We start from the raw sequence: 16691 nt of genomic DNA, 5'->3' as shown, positions 1-16691 counted from the left end.
AAAGTAAACACCGTTCCAGATGCTGAGCAAGTCAGTGTGAACAAAACAGCCTTCATGATGACTGAAATGGAGCTTAACAAATTCTTTAAAATCACACTTTAGAAACCATTAAATGCAGGAAAGGCGTTTAATTCATCTGTGCTGCCTCCTCCTCCCAAATCCTGGTTTATAAAAACAGTAACTTAATAAATCTTTGTGGAATTGATATAATATTGAGGATCAAAGCATTTAATGCAAACAGAAAAGCTAAGTCATTGCAGAAAGAATTTTCTTTTTAAAAAAAGGCTTTACTGAATTTAAGAAATTAGAAAAAAAGGGAATTAAGAAAACTATGGGACAAAAGAATCAACCAAAAATTTTTAAAAGAAGAGTATGTTTGATTAAAAACAAAAGGTGAAATTATCGAAGAGAGGACATTGAAAGACTAAAAGACATGATAGAATTTGGTTTTTAAGTAACTGAAGAGATATGCATGGTAGGAGACTCACAATAAGATGAAATACATTGGAAAACAGGCAACAAATGGCTATGTTCTTGCTTTCTTTCCTTTTTTAAAATTTTTTCAGCAGAGAAAAAAATAGTTTTGCAAAACTTTAAAAAATCTATTACTGCCTGATGAGACCCATATCTGCTGCAGTTGACTTTCAAATCAGCTGGCTGGACCAAGTCTTTAAATCAGCAGCGTAATGTCGTTGGATAATGGAACTGTCACAACACAATTCCCGAGCCACCCCACTGCTCCTTTCTTGGTTTCCTAAGGGAAGATTATGTAAGATTATAGCAAATTATGACTACCTATGCCTCTCTTGCTACAGGTACTGACACTAATGGATCTTAGCTCTGCTTGATTGAGAAATAAACGTGTTCTATAGATTGGCCAAAAACAGGGCCACAGTCAGGGAAGTTGACTTCAGCAGACCACCCACGGTTCCGAGGAAAAAGGGACAGACCTGACCCGATGGGGAGTCTGAATGGAGGATTCATTTACATTTCATTTGAGATCAAGACGGCTAACTGCAGTTTTTCCCTTTCCACATGTCAAGTCAGATTCTGCGTCCTGCTACGCCCAACTGGCAGCATTGCTGCAGGCATCCCGTGTGTGTTCCCAGATGGTGTGACACAGGGGCCCAGGAAGACCCACTGTCCCCAAAGACCTTCCTCACCAGCATAAAGCGGCCTGTATCGCCACACGACTCACCGAAAACTGAGGCCTAAGAGGCCTGGATCCGTGTAAACATGAATCTGGAAGAAACAAACAAATAACTATTTAAATGTTAGTCAAGACACCAGTTCCAACTAGTCCTGCTCCTCCCTCAAGAGATTATAATAAAGCAATTTTCTATTTTTAACTCACAGAAGGAAAAACAATGACTCGATCATATTTTTTGCTTCTAAACAGTAACTTTTCCACTTCAAACCTGTGAACCTATTTGTTGCAATTTACTTTTTAATATTTTAATAAATGTTTTTGCTATAACCATTGTAAGGTGATCTTCACAGATATGTCATGTATGAACCCATATACGTCAGGTCTGATACTAAACCACAGTATTTTATTAAGGATTTGGGCTAATAAATAAAGGTTGATAAAACATTTTCGTCTACTACTGTCCTTAAAGTGTTTATCTGCTGGGGACAGTCCATGTTCAGCAAGTCCTTATGAAATAAGAAAAAATAAGCTTGTCTGCTAAAAATTCGCATTTTTAGTTCCTTAGCTAGAAATGATTTCAAATAAGTTCAAATTCTTGTATTCCTGTTAAATCACAAATAAATTACACTTCTACTTTTAACGTTTTTTAATAGTTGTTGCTTAAGTTTCTTGTTCCCTATTAAGATATATTAAAAATGCTAATGGGGGCCGACCCAGTGGTGCAGTGGTTACGTTCACACGTTCGGCTTCTCAGCAACCCGGGGTTCGCCAGTTTGGATCCTGGGTGTGGACATGGCACTGCTTGGCAAAAGCCAAGCTGTGGTAGGTGTCCCATGTATAAAGGAGAGGAAAATGGGCATGGATGTTAGCTCAGGGCCGGTCTTCCTTAGCAAAAAGAGGAGGATTGGCAGTAGTTAGCTCAGGGCTAATCTTCCTCAAAAAAAAAATGCTAATGATTTACATAGTCCAAATCTCTAGCCTAAAGCCACAGGAATTAAAATACCTCAAAGACAAAGCAAGAAAACTTGTGAAATCCATTCATTAATCCTCTGCCTATTTAACAGATATTCATTAAGAAACAGGCACTGTTAGACAGAAAGGATAGAGAGTTTAAATAGACATGCTATTTTTCTCTGGGATGCTCATGATTTAACATTGAGCATGTAAACAGTTATGAAGCCGACAAACAGCCATTGATGATTAAGTATCTAGGTACCAAAATTTTTTCCTTTTTGCAATTACTGACTATAGCTTTTAGCTATTTAACCCACCCATTGTTAACTATGGTAATGGATGTGTGAGCTGTTTTTCAGGAATTAGAATTCTTTGTCTACTTCAGGCCAGTTGAGACCACCAGCTCATCAACTGGGCCCACGCAAGTGTCTGATAGGCGACCTTTTGATGTCAAGAGGCTAAAAACTCCACCCTCAGATCATGCTAACGCTGCCATTTTGTGAACATGGGTCCTATGAAGAGGCATGGAATCTGACTACGGTTGTGCAGATCATCAATTCCCTCACCTCTCCTCACCTCCAATCACCAAACTCCACATTTCAGACCACCTTGCCCCCATCCCATAAATATCCCTGAGTCCCTATTTTTGGGGTAGCAAATTTGAGGTTCAGGCTCTTGCTTCTTCACATGGCTGCCTTGTGAGTAAACTCTCTCTCTGCTGCAATCTTGTCGTCTCAGTGTTTGGCTTTCTGGGTGGCGGGCAAAAACGAATCTGGTTTGGTAACAGTTACAGTAAGTCACAATAAGAAATATTTTAATATAAATAAGTACAAAGTGCTATGAGATCACTGAGGAAAAATTAGTTCTGCAGGGGTAACAACATTAGGAAATTTTGATTAGGTCTTAGCCGAGTAAGGAAAGGAAAGAACTGTTTCCCAGGCTAAAGGAATAGCTTATGCACAGGCATGAAGGCCAGAAAGAACATGGCATTCGCAGGTAAAGGAGGAAAGTGAATATCAATATTGTATAAGCATAGGATGCCTGAGATTGGGTTGGAAAGTGACAAGAAATATGGCTGAAATTTTAGATTAGGACCAGAGTCTGAAGGGATTTGTTTCCAAGCACAATATTTTTCTTAACCTAATTGGAAAGGGAAAATTCTACGATATTTTTAAGCAGAGAAGTGTTACACTCTAATTTGTGCTTTGCAATAAATCTGATGCTGTAGGAAAGAAGGAATATAGTGCAGGAAAACACATAAGGAGCTGCTGTAAAAATTCAGGAGGAGTAAAGAGAAGCCTAAAATATAGGCTTAATTAAGAAAGGTAAAAACTTTTGTTTAAACAATTGCACTAAGGCTAAATTTGTAGGGAAAAAACATACAATTTAGAATGAACATTAGATTCTGTTTCTGGCTATGGTATTGTAACTACAAGGAGACTAGTCCTCCCACCACAAACAACCAAACAAGAGGCCACAATAGATTAGTGCATATTTTTCAAATATTAGACAACAAGCAGCATTAAACTAAGAAACCTGAGAAAAAGGAAACTTGAGACAATGGCCCAGTTTTCTGCCTGGGGACAACGCCCCTTGCCTTGCAAGGTGCTAGAAGCCAAGCAGAGCAAGGAGTAAGGCGGTGCTGTGCTGAATGCCACACAACCCCCCCCCCCCCCAACACACATACATACATCAAAATTCAGGGCAGCTGAAGCAGCTGGAATATAGTGGGAAGGGGGTAGACTTTGATTTGGGAGCCCCCAGAGCGCTTGGGATGTGCCGACGAGCACCTGATGGGTAAGCAGGAGGAGCTAGCTGAGTCTTACAGAGAGCAACTGCCACAGGAGGCTGAATCAGAACAGGAAGGCGCTTTAACACTTTAACAACAGCCCAGACAGACAGATCAGGGAGCAACACACCAAGCCATAGGATAAGATCTATCCTTACAGAGATAAAACCTACTCTAACAAAGCCTACGACCAAGCCCAGTCAAGATCTGCATGGGAGACAGAGCTGGGAGGTGGGACCCTACTAAGTCAGTGGAGCCTAGATGACACCTTGGGCTTTCCATGTTTCCACTCAGACAAAGCATAAAGCAAAGCCTATACGAGTCCAAGATGGAATCACAGTAATCGATATGGATTCAAAAGTCACAAGACAAGAAACAAAAAAACGTGTCCACACTGAAGATAATAAGTAGTCAATAGTAATCAACTCCCAAAGGATGGCTGTGACGTTGAATTGATCAGAAAAGGACATTAAGGCAACTGTAATGAATGTATTCAAAAAATTAAAGAAGGTATTTTCTTAATGAGTTAACATTTGGGCAAATCTCAAAAGAGAATTGGGAACATAAAAAGAGGAAGTTCTAGAACTAACATAACTGAGGTGAACATTTCACATGATGTATGTAAGGGAAGATTAAAGATTACTGAAGAAAGAGTCAGTGAACTTGAAAGAAAGATCAATGGAAAACGTCCAACCTGAAGAACAATTAGGAGAAAAGATTAAGCAAAAATAAACTCTTCTACATTGCTAGTGGGAGTGAATAATATTACAATTACTTTTGGTAACAATTTGGCAGTTTCTTATAAAGTTAAACATAAAGTTGCCAACTGACCTAGAAATTATACTGCTCGATTTTTATTCAAGAGAAATGGAAACATCGATCCACAAAATGACCTGTATGTGAGTGTTGATGGCAGCCTTATTCAGAATACGTAAAAACTGGAAACAATCAAAAGGATCACCTCAGGTGAATGAATAAACAAATATTTGTACATTTATACAATGTTATTCATAATTAACAAAAACAATATATCATCTATTGACACATCTGACACGTGGATGAATTTTCAAAAACGTGGTGAGCAAAATAAGCCAAGCTTAAAAGAGTATATGCAGTATGATTCAGTTTATATAAAGTTCTGGAGCAGGCAAAACTCATATATAGTGATAGAAATCTCACTTGTGGTTTTTGTGGAGTGACTGGGTGGGAGCACTGACTGCGAAGAGCACCACGTAAGTTTCTGGGGTGAGGAAACGTTCTCTGTCTTCCCTGGGGCAATGATTACACAGGTATGACTATTGCTCAAAGTCATCAAATTGTACACTTAAAATGTGTGCATTGTACTGCATGTTACTTTTACTGTATAACAATTAAAATTTTAATTTTAGTTTAGTCCGATTTTGGAGATTTAGACAAAATGTATTAAATTGCATTCAGATATATACTTTTTTGTAAAATAGAATTTAAAAATGAAATAAAGAATATAGTTATTGCGTTATAAAGTTTTCCATAAAGTATTTATTATGATTTCATATTGCATATAACTAGGAACATTGGAGTTAGAGTATCTTCATTTCTGTAAGGGTTAAATTTGAATAACATATTGGTAAAGATTTCTTCAGTTGAATTATTATGACTATAAAATAATCTAACATAGCATCAGTTTTCAAAGGTGAGAATAAAAGAAGATTCTCAAGGAAAGAAAGATATATATATAGATACACATATACACATATAAAATTTCTAAAATGCAATTACTAAGACACCACAATAAAATCCATAAAAGTGATGTTAAATTATATGTCATTAAAAGTCATTCTTAAAGTGTTGAATCAATTATTTCGCATTCTGCTTTTGCTAAATAAATGGTACTGAGTGCCTCTAAGAAGTGGAACTTTAAGGATAACTGAGTGATAACACGGATTTGAACTGGCCTCTTGTCACTTTTTATTTACTCAGTTGTGTGTTTTCCTTATTGCAGGGCAATAGAGTTGACTGAGCTTTTAAGTTGTTTAAATTGGGGTTAAGGTAATGCAAGAATCAACACATACGTTGTTTACTCTGTTGTAACTTTTCATTCCTTTGTATGTGAAATTATAATACATCATAGTTGATTGAGGCCACTAAATATTTGATGAAAAAATAAATTGGTATGGCTAGGGTAAAAAAGTAATTTTCACCTAAGAAAGCTTTATCTGGTTTGGGGTTTCAAACTGAGAATAGTTTTTAAATCCAGGGCCCTTGGGGCACTGAAACAAACCAGCCTTACCAGGCAGGTCACAATTCCCCTCATGAACTATCTAGTGTCTACTGAGCTGCTCCATTGTGCTGGGCCCACGCTAAGCCCCGGGAACTCAAAGATAACTTACGTAATTTATCTGCAACCAAGGAGGACATACTCATAGAACTTTGTCATTAAATTAATATGTTCTCTAGAAAGGCAGAAATACAATGTAATAAAAATGATCAAGAGAGGGAAGTCTTTAAAAATGGCATTAGAATCAAACAATACGACTTGGTATAATGGTTTAATATGGTATACTTATAAAATTCTTGTTTAGAAGAAATATGATACTCTGGTTTGCCAGAAAAGACTGTCTGTAAATGTGGGAGCTCTGGGAGACCCACCTTCCGTGCACCATAAATATAAAATAGGAAATAGGAGAGCTGAGGGGGAAAAATAAATAAATCCTGAGCAGAAAAAGCAGAGAGAAGAGGCGGAGAGGAAATGCTGGTCCTCCAGAGGCCTGGCTATATTTAAATGGTTCAGTATGCTTCTGCAACTAAAAGAACAAAACCACTCCTTCCCAAAGGGAGAGAAGACAAGGACTAAGAACAAATGATAGTTTCAAATGCGGGGCCTGCTCTGTGGCTAAGGGAGCAGCCATTTGTAGATATGAGGGAGAGGAGCACCCATTTCACATGCCTGGTGAGCCCTGAAGGGAAGGGCGGTGCTAAATAAATAGTTGGTAAATCAATGGAAGAAGAGAGTCCGTGGGTGGCTTCCAGGCATCTGTGAGTCGTCTAAAAATACATACGGAATTTTGGGTGTGTAGTTTTATTGTATTTTTCTCTAAAAGAAGTTTCATAGCTTCTATCAGATTTGTTAAACGATCACACATGAAATGGTTAAGAATCACTGTTTTAGAGCAAGTGAAGTTGCACCTATGCATGCGGTCAGGCTTTGCTTAATGACGGGGACACATTCATAGAAATGCATCGTTAGGCAATTTCATCATTGTATGAAATCATGGAGTGTACTTACACAAATCTAGATGGTACAACCTATTACACATTTAGGCTATACAGTACTAATCTTATGGGACCACCATCGTATATGCGGTCTGTTGTTGACCAAAATGTTGTTATATGGCACATGACTGTACTAACCATCCAATAAAGGTGAAAGAATGATGTCGATGAAAGGTCCTTTGAGGTGGGTATGAATATGAAAGTCAAGAAATATTTGAAAGAAGGAGAGTCAAGAACCCTGAAGAAGGATGGCCAAGCCATGAGAAAAGTGACCTAGTTCCCTCAGATGGCAGGAAGACAGAGACAGATGGTGCAAGTTGCTGAGAAGCTATCTCACTGCAGAGTCTGACCTCGGGATACCTAAGGGCGGAAAGAGGGGAGAAGCGAAGTGTTTTTGTTTTTTCATATTATCAAATGAAGCAGCTATAAGATAGATGTATGTACTGAATATAAGTTACTTACTTGGTGAATTTTTAGCTTATCTTTAATAAGCTGAGGTGGCTGCACATCCCTGTGATAAGGGACAACAAATAAACTTGTGCTTACTCAAGAACAAAAGTGACCATACCCACAAAAATATAAACATTATATTTTCAAAAGAAGCTTCAAAAATAGCTTTTAAAATGGCCTCTCTGATTGAGAATTTATGTTCTCCACTCAATGGATAATTAATCTTCACATTCTTTTCATTACATGTTTTGCAAAGACTAAAAATAAATAGATAGTATGAATTTTTAGAGCAAAATAACCTATGAAAAGGAAATAATTCATTTTCTATGATCTTTAACTAAAACAACTCCTTAAAAAATAAAACACTTTTAATAACAACAAAAAAGATTCCCTGCAGCTCTTGGTGCTGAAGAAAGTCAGAAGCCTGTGCATTTCACAAATCCTTCAAGTAAAGGCCGTGGGTCTGTGGATCCAGGAGAGGGGAAGTGAGCAGAGTAGAAGCCAAGGGATTCAGAACTGCTTCACCTGATTCTTCCAGAACTGCTGCTATTATTTCCTTCATCTATCAGGGCTCCATATACAATTTCACTCAGGAAGAAAGTGTCCGTTGCCCCATCAGTCTTAATATCTCTGGAGTTAGCTGAGTCCCATGCTAATCCCAGGATTAGACTCTTCCATGCAGTGCGCTCTATCTCTGCAAGCCAGCAGGGCCAACGGCCTTCAGATTCCCATGCTATTACACTGGCCCTGGTGCCAGGTCTTTCCTCTATATTTCCTTTATCTTGATGACGTCTGTCCATCTTCTCTCAAATGACAGTCTTTCAGAGATAACTGCCACTCCCCTTTTAGGACTGAGTTTTGACGCCCTCTTCTGGGAGAAATCCTTCCTGAGCTCTGTGCTTCCGCTACTCCATGTGTCAGCCAACGGGATGATATGATTTGTGCATCCCCCACACTCCATGCCCTGAGCTCCTTGAGGAAAACCCAAAGTACCCAGGCAATTTTACTGAAGTGAACTGAAAGATGACTAAAATAATGTCCCCATGAGGCCTTTCCTGTGATGGACCAGGTGCTGCTCATGACAAAAATAGTCAGTCATTTGAGAGGAAAGTCTAGCATGGGTTTCTACATGTCGTTCCAGCTTTTTACAAGCTATCTAAAAGGTCCAATGTGAAGGTACTAATAGAAGGCAACAGGGAAAATTAGGTTTTACTTCTGGGTGGTAAACTGACACAAACTTTCAAAACTAACTGAAGTGAAGGAAAATCATTAGCTTTGTAGACCTGATGACATGTGAAGACGAGGAGAAGCATTCCTGGAATATGAAGACATCATGAGTGTGGATTAAAACTATTAATTAAAGAGCATCTTTTAAAGTATTATTTTAATCTATCACTTAGACAATAGTTAACTGAAAAATCCTATAATCTTAGCTCTAGAAGGATGTCAAGAATCTTTTAGCAAAACATCCTCACTTTATAGATGAGAAAACGAGAAAACTCATCTAAAGTCATCCAAGATCACGCAACTCAATTTGTCTGAACAGAGAGAAAGAACCCAGTCTCCTGACACCACCATGAAGATTTTTGCTGTCCTGCTAGTACTACTCTTGTGGGTTTTCTCTTAATTTGCTAATATTTTATGTAGCCTATCTCTTTATCTTAAATATTTTAATTAACACAAAATTTGTACAGTGTACAACACATGTCAGCTATTTTAAACAAGCTCTTCTTCACTGAAAATCCTAATGTTTCAGGGCTCCCCACTCCTGCTGACTTTGATGATGGCAAATGACCCCGCATAGTGATTCCTCCCTGAGCAGCAGCCTCCACCTGTCGAGCTTTCAGCTCAGAGTCAGTGGGGTTTACAAACTGGTTTATCACAGCTGTACTTGTGATTTGGATTATGTAATTTAATTAAATCTTATGTAAAATAATAAATTATTTGTTTAAAAGAGGAGAGAACTTATTTCTGTGAAAATTAAATTCAATGTTTTGGGAAGGCCTATCAAAAAGAGAGTCAAAAATTGGTGCCAATTCATTGCATACTATGTAACTACAAACTCCTAGGGAATTGTATAAATATATACAAGGAATTTGTGTTCATACCATTGCTTCCATAGCAAATTCTTATTCCCCTTTCACAACAAATTTGCAATCACAAAAGATTCAGTCTGGGCATAGCTCACACCAAAACCAGGTAACCAAAGACTCTTAATCAGCAGAAATATACCAAAGCAGCAAGGACAAAGCAAGAAAGCGGACTTTGTCCTCTGCACAGCACAAGCTACAGAACTTAATGTGTGCCCAAATGTGGGAAGTTCAAATGTGAAGATGTGCACATGCATTATCTTTATGATTCCCTGTTTTGGCCGATTCTTAATAAATCTGTCCTAATTGTATAAAATATGAAGTTTTGAATGTCTGTATTTATTTTATTGATTCAATGACCTATGCTCTACTTTTTTCCAAAATTAACAGAAGTGGTTTAGAAACAAAGGCTTAAAACCACACTTGTAAATTAACACAAAAAGGAAAGGAAGTAAAGGGAGAGTAAAGAAATACTAAGTTAGCATACTTAAAGCCATACCATCTTTATTAGCATAATCAGCTCCTGGCAAACTGCAGTCTACCGATGTGAGGATAAAGACTGTAAAAGCCATTCCAATTTATTTACTTTGCACTCACAGTTGAATGAGTCTATCATTGATATTTTATAAATTCGCTATGAATCACAGGAGAAAGTCAGACATCTGGGCAGCCTGAGAGCAAAGGAACACAGCTCGGCCTCTGGCCTCCCTGCACCCATTCATGCTGGTCAGCCCTGCTCTCCTCAGGCTGAGGCCACATGTCAGGCTGCACAAAGTTCCCCTAGTTCAAACCTTCTCTGAAGCAAGGATAACAATTTGATGTTTAGGTTTCAGAAGGCTCTGTGTTAAGATCCCAATGCATTAACGGAGCATCCAGAAAGTCAGATGTGAGAACATTCAATGCGCAGCAACTCCGGCCGCTGTCCGTTGGAAAGGCCAGTTATGCTTGGCAACAGCCCCTGGGAGGACGTGTCCTGCAGTGGAGGGCCGTATGTACAGGTCAGACTAATGTTGTGTGTGCAACGACAAGCAGGGGAAACATTTCTGGTACTCAATAATTTGTGGTGAATTTACAAGTTAGCTGTGAATTGAGAAGTGGGAATTAAATGAATGGCAAAGCAAGACTTGCCCCCAGCTTTATTCAATATAGATAATGTGCTCACAGGACACATTTAAAATACTGATAGTATTGCCTGTGCTGCCACAAGCTTATCTAAGCCGTCTTCTTGCTTCACTTGGACCACTCCAGGAACTGTGGAGTTCCTCGCTGCTAGCCTTTCCTCCTTCCAGTACAGCTTCTGCAGGTTATCATTTCACAGAAAAGTCTCCCTTCATGTTACTCTCCTGCTTTAGAGTTAAACACAGGAGGAAGATCAATTCCTTTGTATGGCACACAAGGCCCTTTAAAAGCTGTCCCCTATCACCTTTCTATTCCCTTCTCCTGCCACTCAACGCTACACTTTCCTGCTCCCATCCCTCTTCTTAGGATACACTGCTGTTCCCATATCATTCAACTTATCACAATCAGAAAATTCCAAGAGCAGATCAAATGGCATCTTTTATCAGTAGCTTGCTGTGAATCTTCCACTTACCTTCCATTTCTCAGCTCTGTGCTCCTATAAAATTCAATTCTCCTGTCTATGACAGCCCTTTTCACACTGATTACAGCAGCTCCCTGCCTTCTCTGCATGCTGTCAGGCTCTGCAGAAGATGCACATTATTTCCTTCATCTTGGGTCTCAGCATCTAGCACAGGGCTGGATCATAGCAGATGTGCTATATAATAATAATGCTGACAACTGAAATGATGATGCTGTAATAAAACTATCTCCAGGTAACATTGACTGATTACCTGTGATGCACCAGAACTGAGCTAGGCATTTGACACATTTTATCTAATTTAATCTTGAAATAACTCTGAGAAGGAGGCAGTACTTTCTCATTTGTAGATATTCTAAGATTCAAAATGGTTTAAATACTTTCCACAAGCTCTCAGCACTAACAGGTGATGCAACAGAGATTTACACCAGGTCTCTATAAAACCAGAGTCAATGTGCTTTCCAGTAGAAATTCACAAATTTGTAATACTCTGATTGATAATTGGCTACCTAATTTGTAAAAAATGTTAAACTTCTCTGAAAGATTTCACATTAATATACCTTAATCTATTAGTAAATATATGTCTTCTATATTTAGCCTACTATAGGCAAAAAACCATCTTGATGAAACATTTCCTTAATATTTTTTTAACATTTTAAAAGATGAGGGGTGGTGAGCAAGAGGAACAGTTAAAGCCGTTACCTGGAAATGTTTTATACTCGTAACTTTAAAGAAATTTGAATCTCTCCTATGGAGGATATAATACTGACACTTCACTGAAAGTCATTAGTGATGCAGTGGAAAGGCCTTGACTTACGTTCTCATGACATATTCAGAATTATTTGTTCTTTTGACCAAAAATAATTTCTGTTTTCATTCCACCACTTTACTCTGCCTAAGAAAGCCTGTGTGATGGCTCAGTTTATGACAAGGCTTAACATCAGAACATATGGCCTTATCACACCAGTAAGAGGGCCTTGCTTAGATTCCCATAGAGCATGATTGAACTAGACAAGCCAGCTTCTCCTAGGTGAGATGTGCTGGCTAGTTAATAAGAGGCAGCAGTGTTTGCATTTACAAAGAAAGTGAAGAGACCGAGGAGTGAGGGTGGGGATTTTAGCAGGGGAAATCCTTCATTTAACATGAAACTTCTCCCTCAATAACAATCACTAAAGGTTCTGCAATCACATCACTAGGAAACCATATTCCATCCTCACAAAATGCCCTTTAACACTTTGTACAGAGTTCATTGACCTCCTCGCCTTCCAAGGACACTGGGCCTGGGTCCTACACGAAGGAATGTGTCTGGGCTCGGGGCCAAAGATGGCCACTTCGGCCCTGACTCTAAGGCACAAGTTACAAAGAATATGTTCTGCATCATGTTCCTTGTCTGGGCTGGCCACCCTGACGGGCACCTGACTGGACTTTAGAAACATCCCATCCGTGGAAACAAAGAAGATAGAAACACCCTATTCGTGGGAACAAGAAGAAATAACTCAAAGTATCCAAATGTCTAAAACCCTGAGTCAGAAGCCAGAGAAACCTTAGGATAAAAGGGAGTCACAGGCATAGAACAATTAGAAGTCTCACTGAGGAAAGGACTCTTTGGCTCAGCCCCGGACAATCGGCACTCCCACCCGCCAGACAAACCATTGGGACTTCCCCGGCTGATTGTGGTGTGGATGTTGTAAGTACCGATTTGTTGTTTCCCTTTATCCCTGCTCCTTGTTCTGTTTCCCTTTATCAATAAACTTTGATTGCTTAAACAACCAAGTAGCCTTGGCGGTACCTGTCATTCCTGGCCCTTTGCGGCTGTGGACAACACACTTCTACCTCTCCCAAAACATGTTTAAATCTAGGCAACATTTGCATACTTACTTTTTCAGTTTTTGTCTAATCACTGAATCTTTAATTTCATTTTGAAGATCTTCAAAGTTCTGAACAGAAGTCAAATTGCAGAAAACTCTGAAGTCCACATACGGAGGTATCCCGTGGTCTCGCCCCCTTTGAATGTCGGTGGCAGCCAAATCCAGGGCCACAGAATGCGCCGTGGAGAACAGCTTCTCAGTCAGCTCCAGGCTGAGCAGCTGCGAGGGCACCCGCAATTTAGCAGCCACGCCAAATCGCCCCTGAAGGAGTGGATCTATCCCACCTTCCTTGATTATTCTGGAGGGTGAAAAGAAAGCTTTGTGGAGTGGAAGGTGGCCTTGGGGGATTTCACTAAAAGTGTCATTCAGTCGATAAAGAATAGGATTGATTAACCTGTGGCCAAATCTGAAGGCTGCAGTAGCAAAAGAGTTAATAATCCCTGCGTTGACATTGGGGTCGTAGCCTTGGTAGTCCCTCAGCATCTTCAGGCCGAGCTCCCCCAGGATCTTGGGCAGCCAGTGGCTGTAGGTGATATGCTGCAGCTCTGCACCTACAATCTTCCTGGCTTCGTGAAAAAGGGTGTCTCCATCCCAGTGGGGGTTGAGGGCCGACAGCTCCCTAGCAACCCTGTTGTGTTCCCAGAACCACAGGGTGTGCATGGCTGTGAGAGCCAGCTGCTCATTAGCCCTGTGATCCCCGGCCAGGAAAAAGGGGCTGTGGCTGTCTTGCTCCTGGCTTGTGCACTCGGCGGGTGGGCCTGTGGAAAAAGGCAGTAAGTTCTTTCCGGAAGGGGCCCAAGGTAAGCCTGTCTTCAGGAGTCCCTGGGGCTCTGAGTGGTCTCTGAGAATTTGGGATTCTCGCTCTGAACTCCCGTAAACATTAGAGGCATCAATGTATGCTGTGAGCTGGTTTAGCTGTTCTCAGGCATACACTGAATTCATCACCAAGTTGGTCATGCCGCTGCCACACACAGGACTGGAGAGTGCAAAGAATGCACGGTGCTCCGGTCCCCCGGGGGTCAGGGTGAGGAATGACAATGGGGAAGCAAGGAGGATCATTAGTACACACAGAGCTGCGCGGCTGCCCATCCAAGAAGCGAGACATGCTTAATGCAGTCACCGTATGGTCCAAATCGTGGTCTAAAAACTGGCCCCACTGCAGGGGCTGGCCCCGTGGCCGAGTGGTTAAGTTCGCGCGCTCCGCTGCAGGCGGCCCAGTGTTTCGTCGGTTCGAATCCTGGGCGCGGACATGGCACTGCTTGTCAGACCACGCTGAGGCAGCGTCCCACATGCCACAACTAGAGGAACCCACAACGAAGAATACACAACTATGTACCGGGGGGCTACACAACTATGTACCGGGGGGCTTTGGGGAGAAAAAGGAAAAAATAAAATCTTTAAAAAAAAAAAATAAAAAAATAAAAACTGGCCCCACTGCATGAGCATGTGTGTGTATCTATCGTCGGGAGTGACAGTCACCGTGGCCGCCAGCTCTGTTGAGACTAGCCTGGGCAGTGGAAAGGGATTGGATGGGGTGTGGTGGCCAACCCCACGGGGTGAGTTGAAGCCGTTCTCGTAGGCAGGTTTCAGGATGTGCTCAAAGGCCGTGAGCTAGGCGCCCCACGTTGGGTGCTGCAGGTTGTTACATGTTCTGTCCTGAGTTCGGTACTTCTGGTGGAAACACATGTCAGAGCAGTTTGGCACGTGCCTGTGGGCTGTGCATCCAGATAAATTGGCGATGAGGCTGAGGTAGCGTGGGGACACCAAGTCTTTGTAGCAGAATTCTGAAATGCAGAGCAGCAAGAGCAATGAAGAGAGCTGTCCTTGAAGGGGAGAGAGGGGAGAAGCTCAAACTCTAGGCTCTATGGGCAACAGGCCATCTGGTGAGCAGAAATCCTTCTTGCATCCAACAGTATTTCATTAGTTCTAACAAAAATAGGGGAGAAATAGTTAGACAATAACTTCCAAACGATAGGGGAATAGTGATGTCTATCTCAGTTATGATGACTAACTGCTAGAATGAACAAAAAGGGAGAAACATGTTCTCGTTCCTGTCCAACTCTTTCTTCTGTGACTTTACCAATATAATGTTGGTAAGGATTTTTTAACCCTCATCAGAGGACTGTGAATCTTTGCTCCATTTCAGAATTCTTCCTTTTAGGTTTTATACTCCTAGAAGACAGAATCTAAGATTTGCCAATGTGGATTGCATGAGTATTAACCCACATACTACTTGATATGAAGGGATTAAGCAGTAACTTTTAAATCACAACAAGCTATCATTCCCCAGGGAATGTATCACACAACTCAGAGGTGCCTTGGAGCCACTCTTGTAACAGCGCTTGAAATTGCAGCATTATCCCAAATCTGCAAAGACTATTCACTAAGTCATGCTTGTGAAGAGTTATTATCCCTATTTTAATCATCAGAAACTGGCTAATGACACCAGGGCCATCTGTCCTTTATCTGTGTAAGCTAGTCCCTGGTTGGGACCCCAGATACCTTAGTTTTGGATAGATACAATAATCTTCCTGTATATCCAGACATGGACACTGGGTTCACTTTTAGGGCAAGCTGCTCCTGGGGAAAAAGGGTCTTAACTTTACAAATAATGAAAGAGAAGTAGAATAGCGTAGTGTTTTTTTCCTGGGAGAAAATTGTTTACGTTCTTGAGTACTTTCAATGAGAAGACATATTCACTTTGGTAATGGACCCTATGAACGTCAGATGCATGTTTTAGCAGAGCTAAATCTCTGCAGATATTGATTACTTCTTAATTTCTAGTTATGAATTTAGACTAAATTATTCTAGACATGTATGAGTAGAGAACTCAAAGACATCCAGAAAGACGCGTGGGCCCGACCTTTGCCTGGAGTGAGGAAGGATGTAGAACTGGCCTTTTGCAGACCTGACCGTGGCTAACTCATACCTGGTGTGACTCGAAATTAAATAGCCAGAAGTTTAACCCAAGTGCAAACAGGGACTGATATGGAATTTTCACTTGGATGTTTTAGTTAGGGAAGCTTTGAAACCCAAGACATAATGGACTACTAGGGGCTGTCAAATGTACTTTGAAGTAACAGTACAGAGCACCTAAGGGATGAGTCCTGTGCACCACATCTCAGTTTATTTTCTGAAGGGGGGTAAAGAAAGGGTAAAGCCATAGAAGCTGCTGTTGCACGCACAGCACAGATAGTGTATAGCAGAGGATCACATTCATTTATTTCATTTTAAAAAGAATGGCTTAGAAAATCTGAAAGATTTCTATATCATTCTGATTCAATGTATACTAAATAATGTCTGGTTTTGTAAAGAAATACACTAGAACTTGAGTACAGCAGAGAGAGAGAGAAAGAGAGAGAGAGTGGAGAGGGATACATATGTTATAGGAGGTGGAAGGAATTCAAATCAATTCACTGAATGACTTCGGTGATTACAATGATAAGTAGAGAAACATTACGCTGAGAATAAAGGATTTGCTATAGGAAGTAGTAATATCTTTTAGATTTGAAAAGTACATTCACATAAAATGGGCCCCCTA

At 40.5% G+C, this 16691-nt stretch overlaps 1 protein-coding gene across 1 annotated transcript in view; it reads right to left on the bottom strand.

Annotated features, from left to right (window-relative positions):
* Positions 1-1251: 1251 nt before the first annotated feature.
* Positions 1252-16691, bottom strand: part of PXDNL (peroxidasin like) — a 313214-nt gene continuing 297774 nt past the window's right edge. The window contains 4 exon segments of the mRNA XM_070480896.1: positions 1252-8910; positions 13161-14141; positions 14143-14486; positions 15653-15750. Coding sequence (XP_070336997.1) covers positions 8865-8910; positions 13161-14141; positions 14143-14486; positions 15653-15750 — 1469 coding nt within the window. The 3' untranslated portion in view covers positions 1252-8864.

Source organism: Equus asinus, chromosome 12 (assembly GCF_041296235.1).
Source record: "Equus asinus isolate D_3611 breed Donkey chromosome 12, EquAss-T2T_v2, whole genome shotgun sequence".
In the NCBI taxonomy this organism is placed as follows: domain Eukaryota; kingdom Metazoa; phylum Chordata; class Mammalia; order Perissodactyla; family Equidae; genus Equus; species Equus asinus.
Note: the sequence above shows the minus strand (reverse complement) of the source record. Positions and strands in the feature narration are given on the sequence as shown.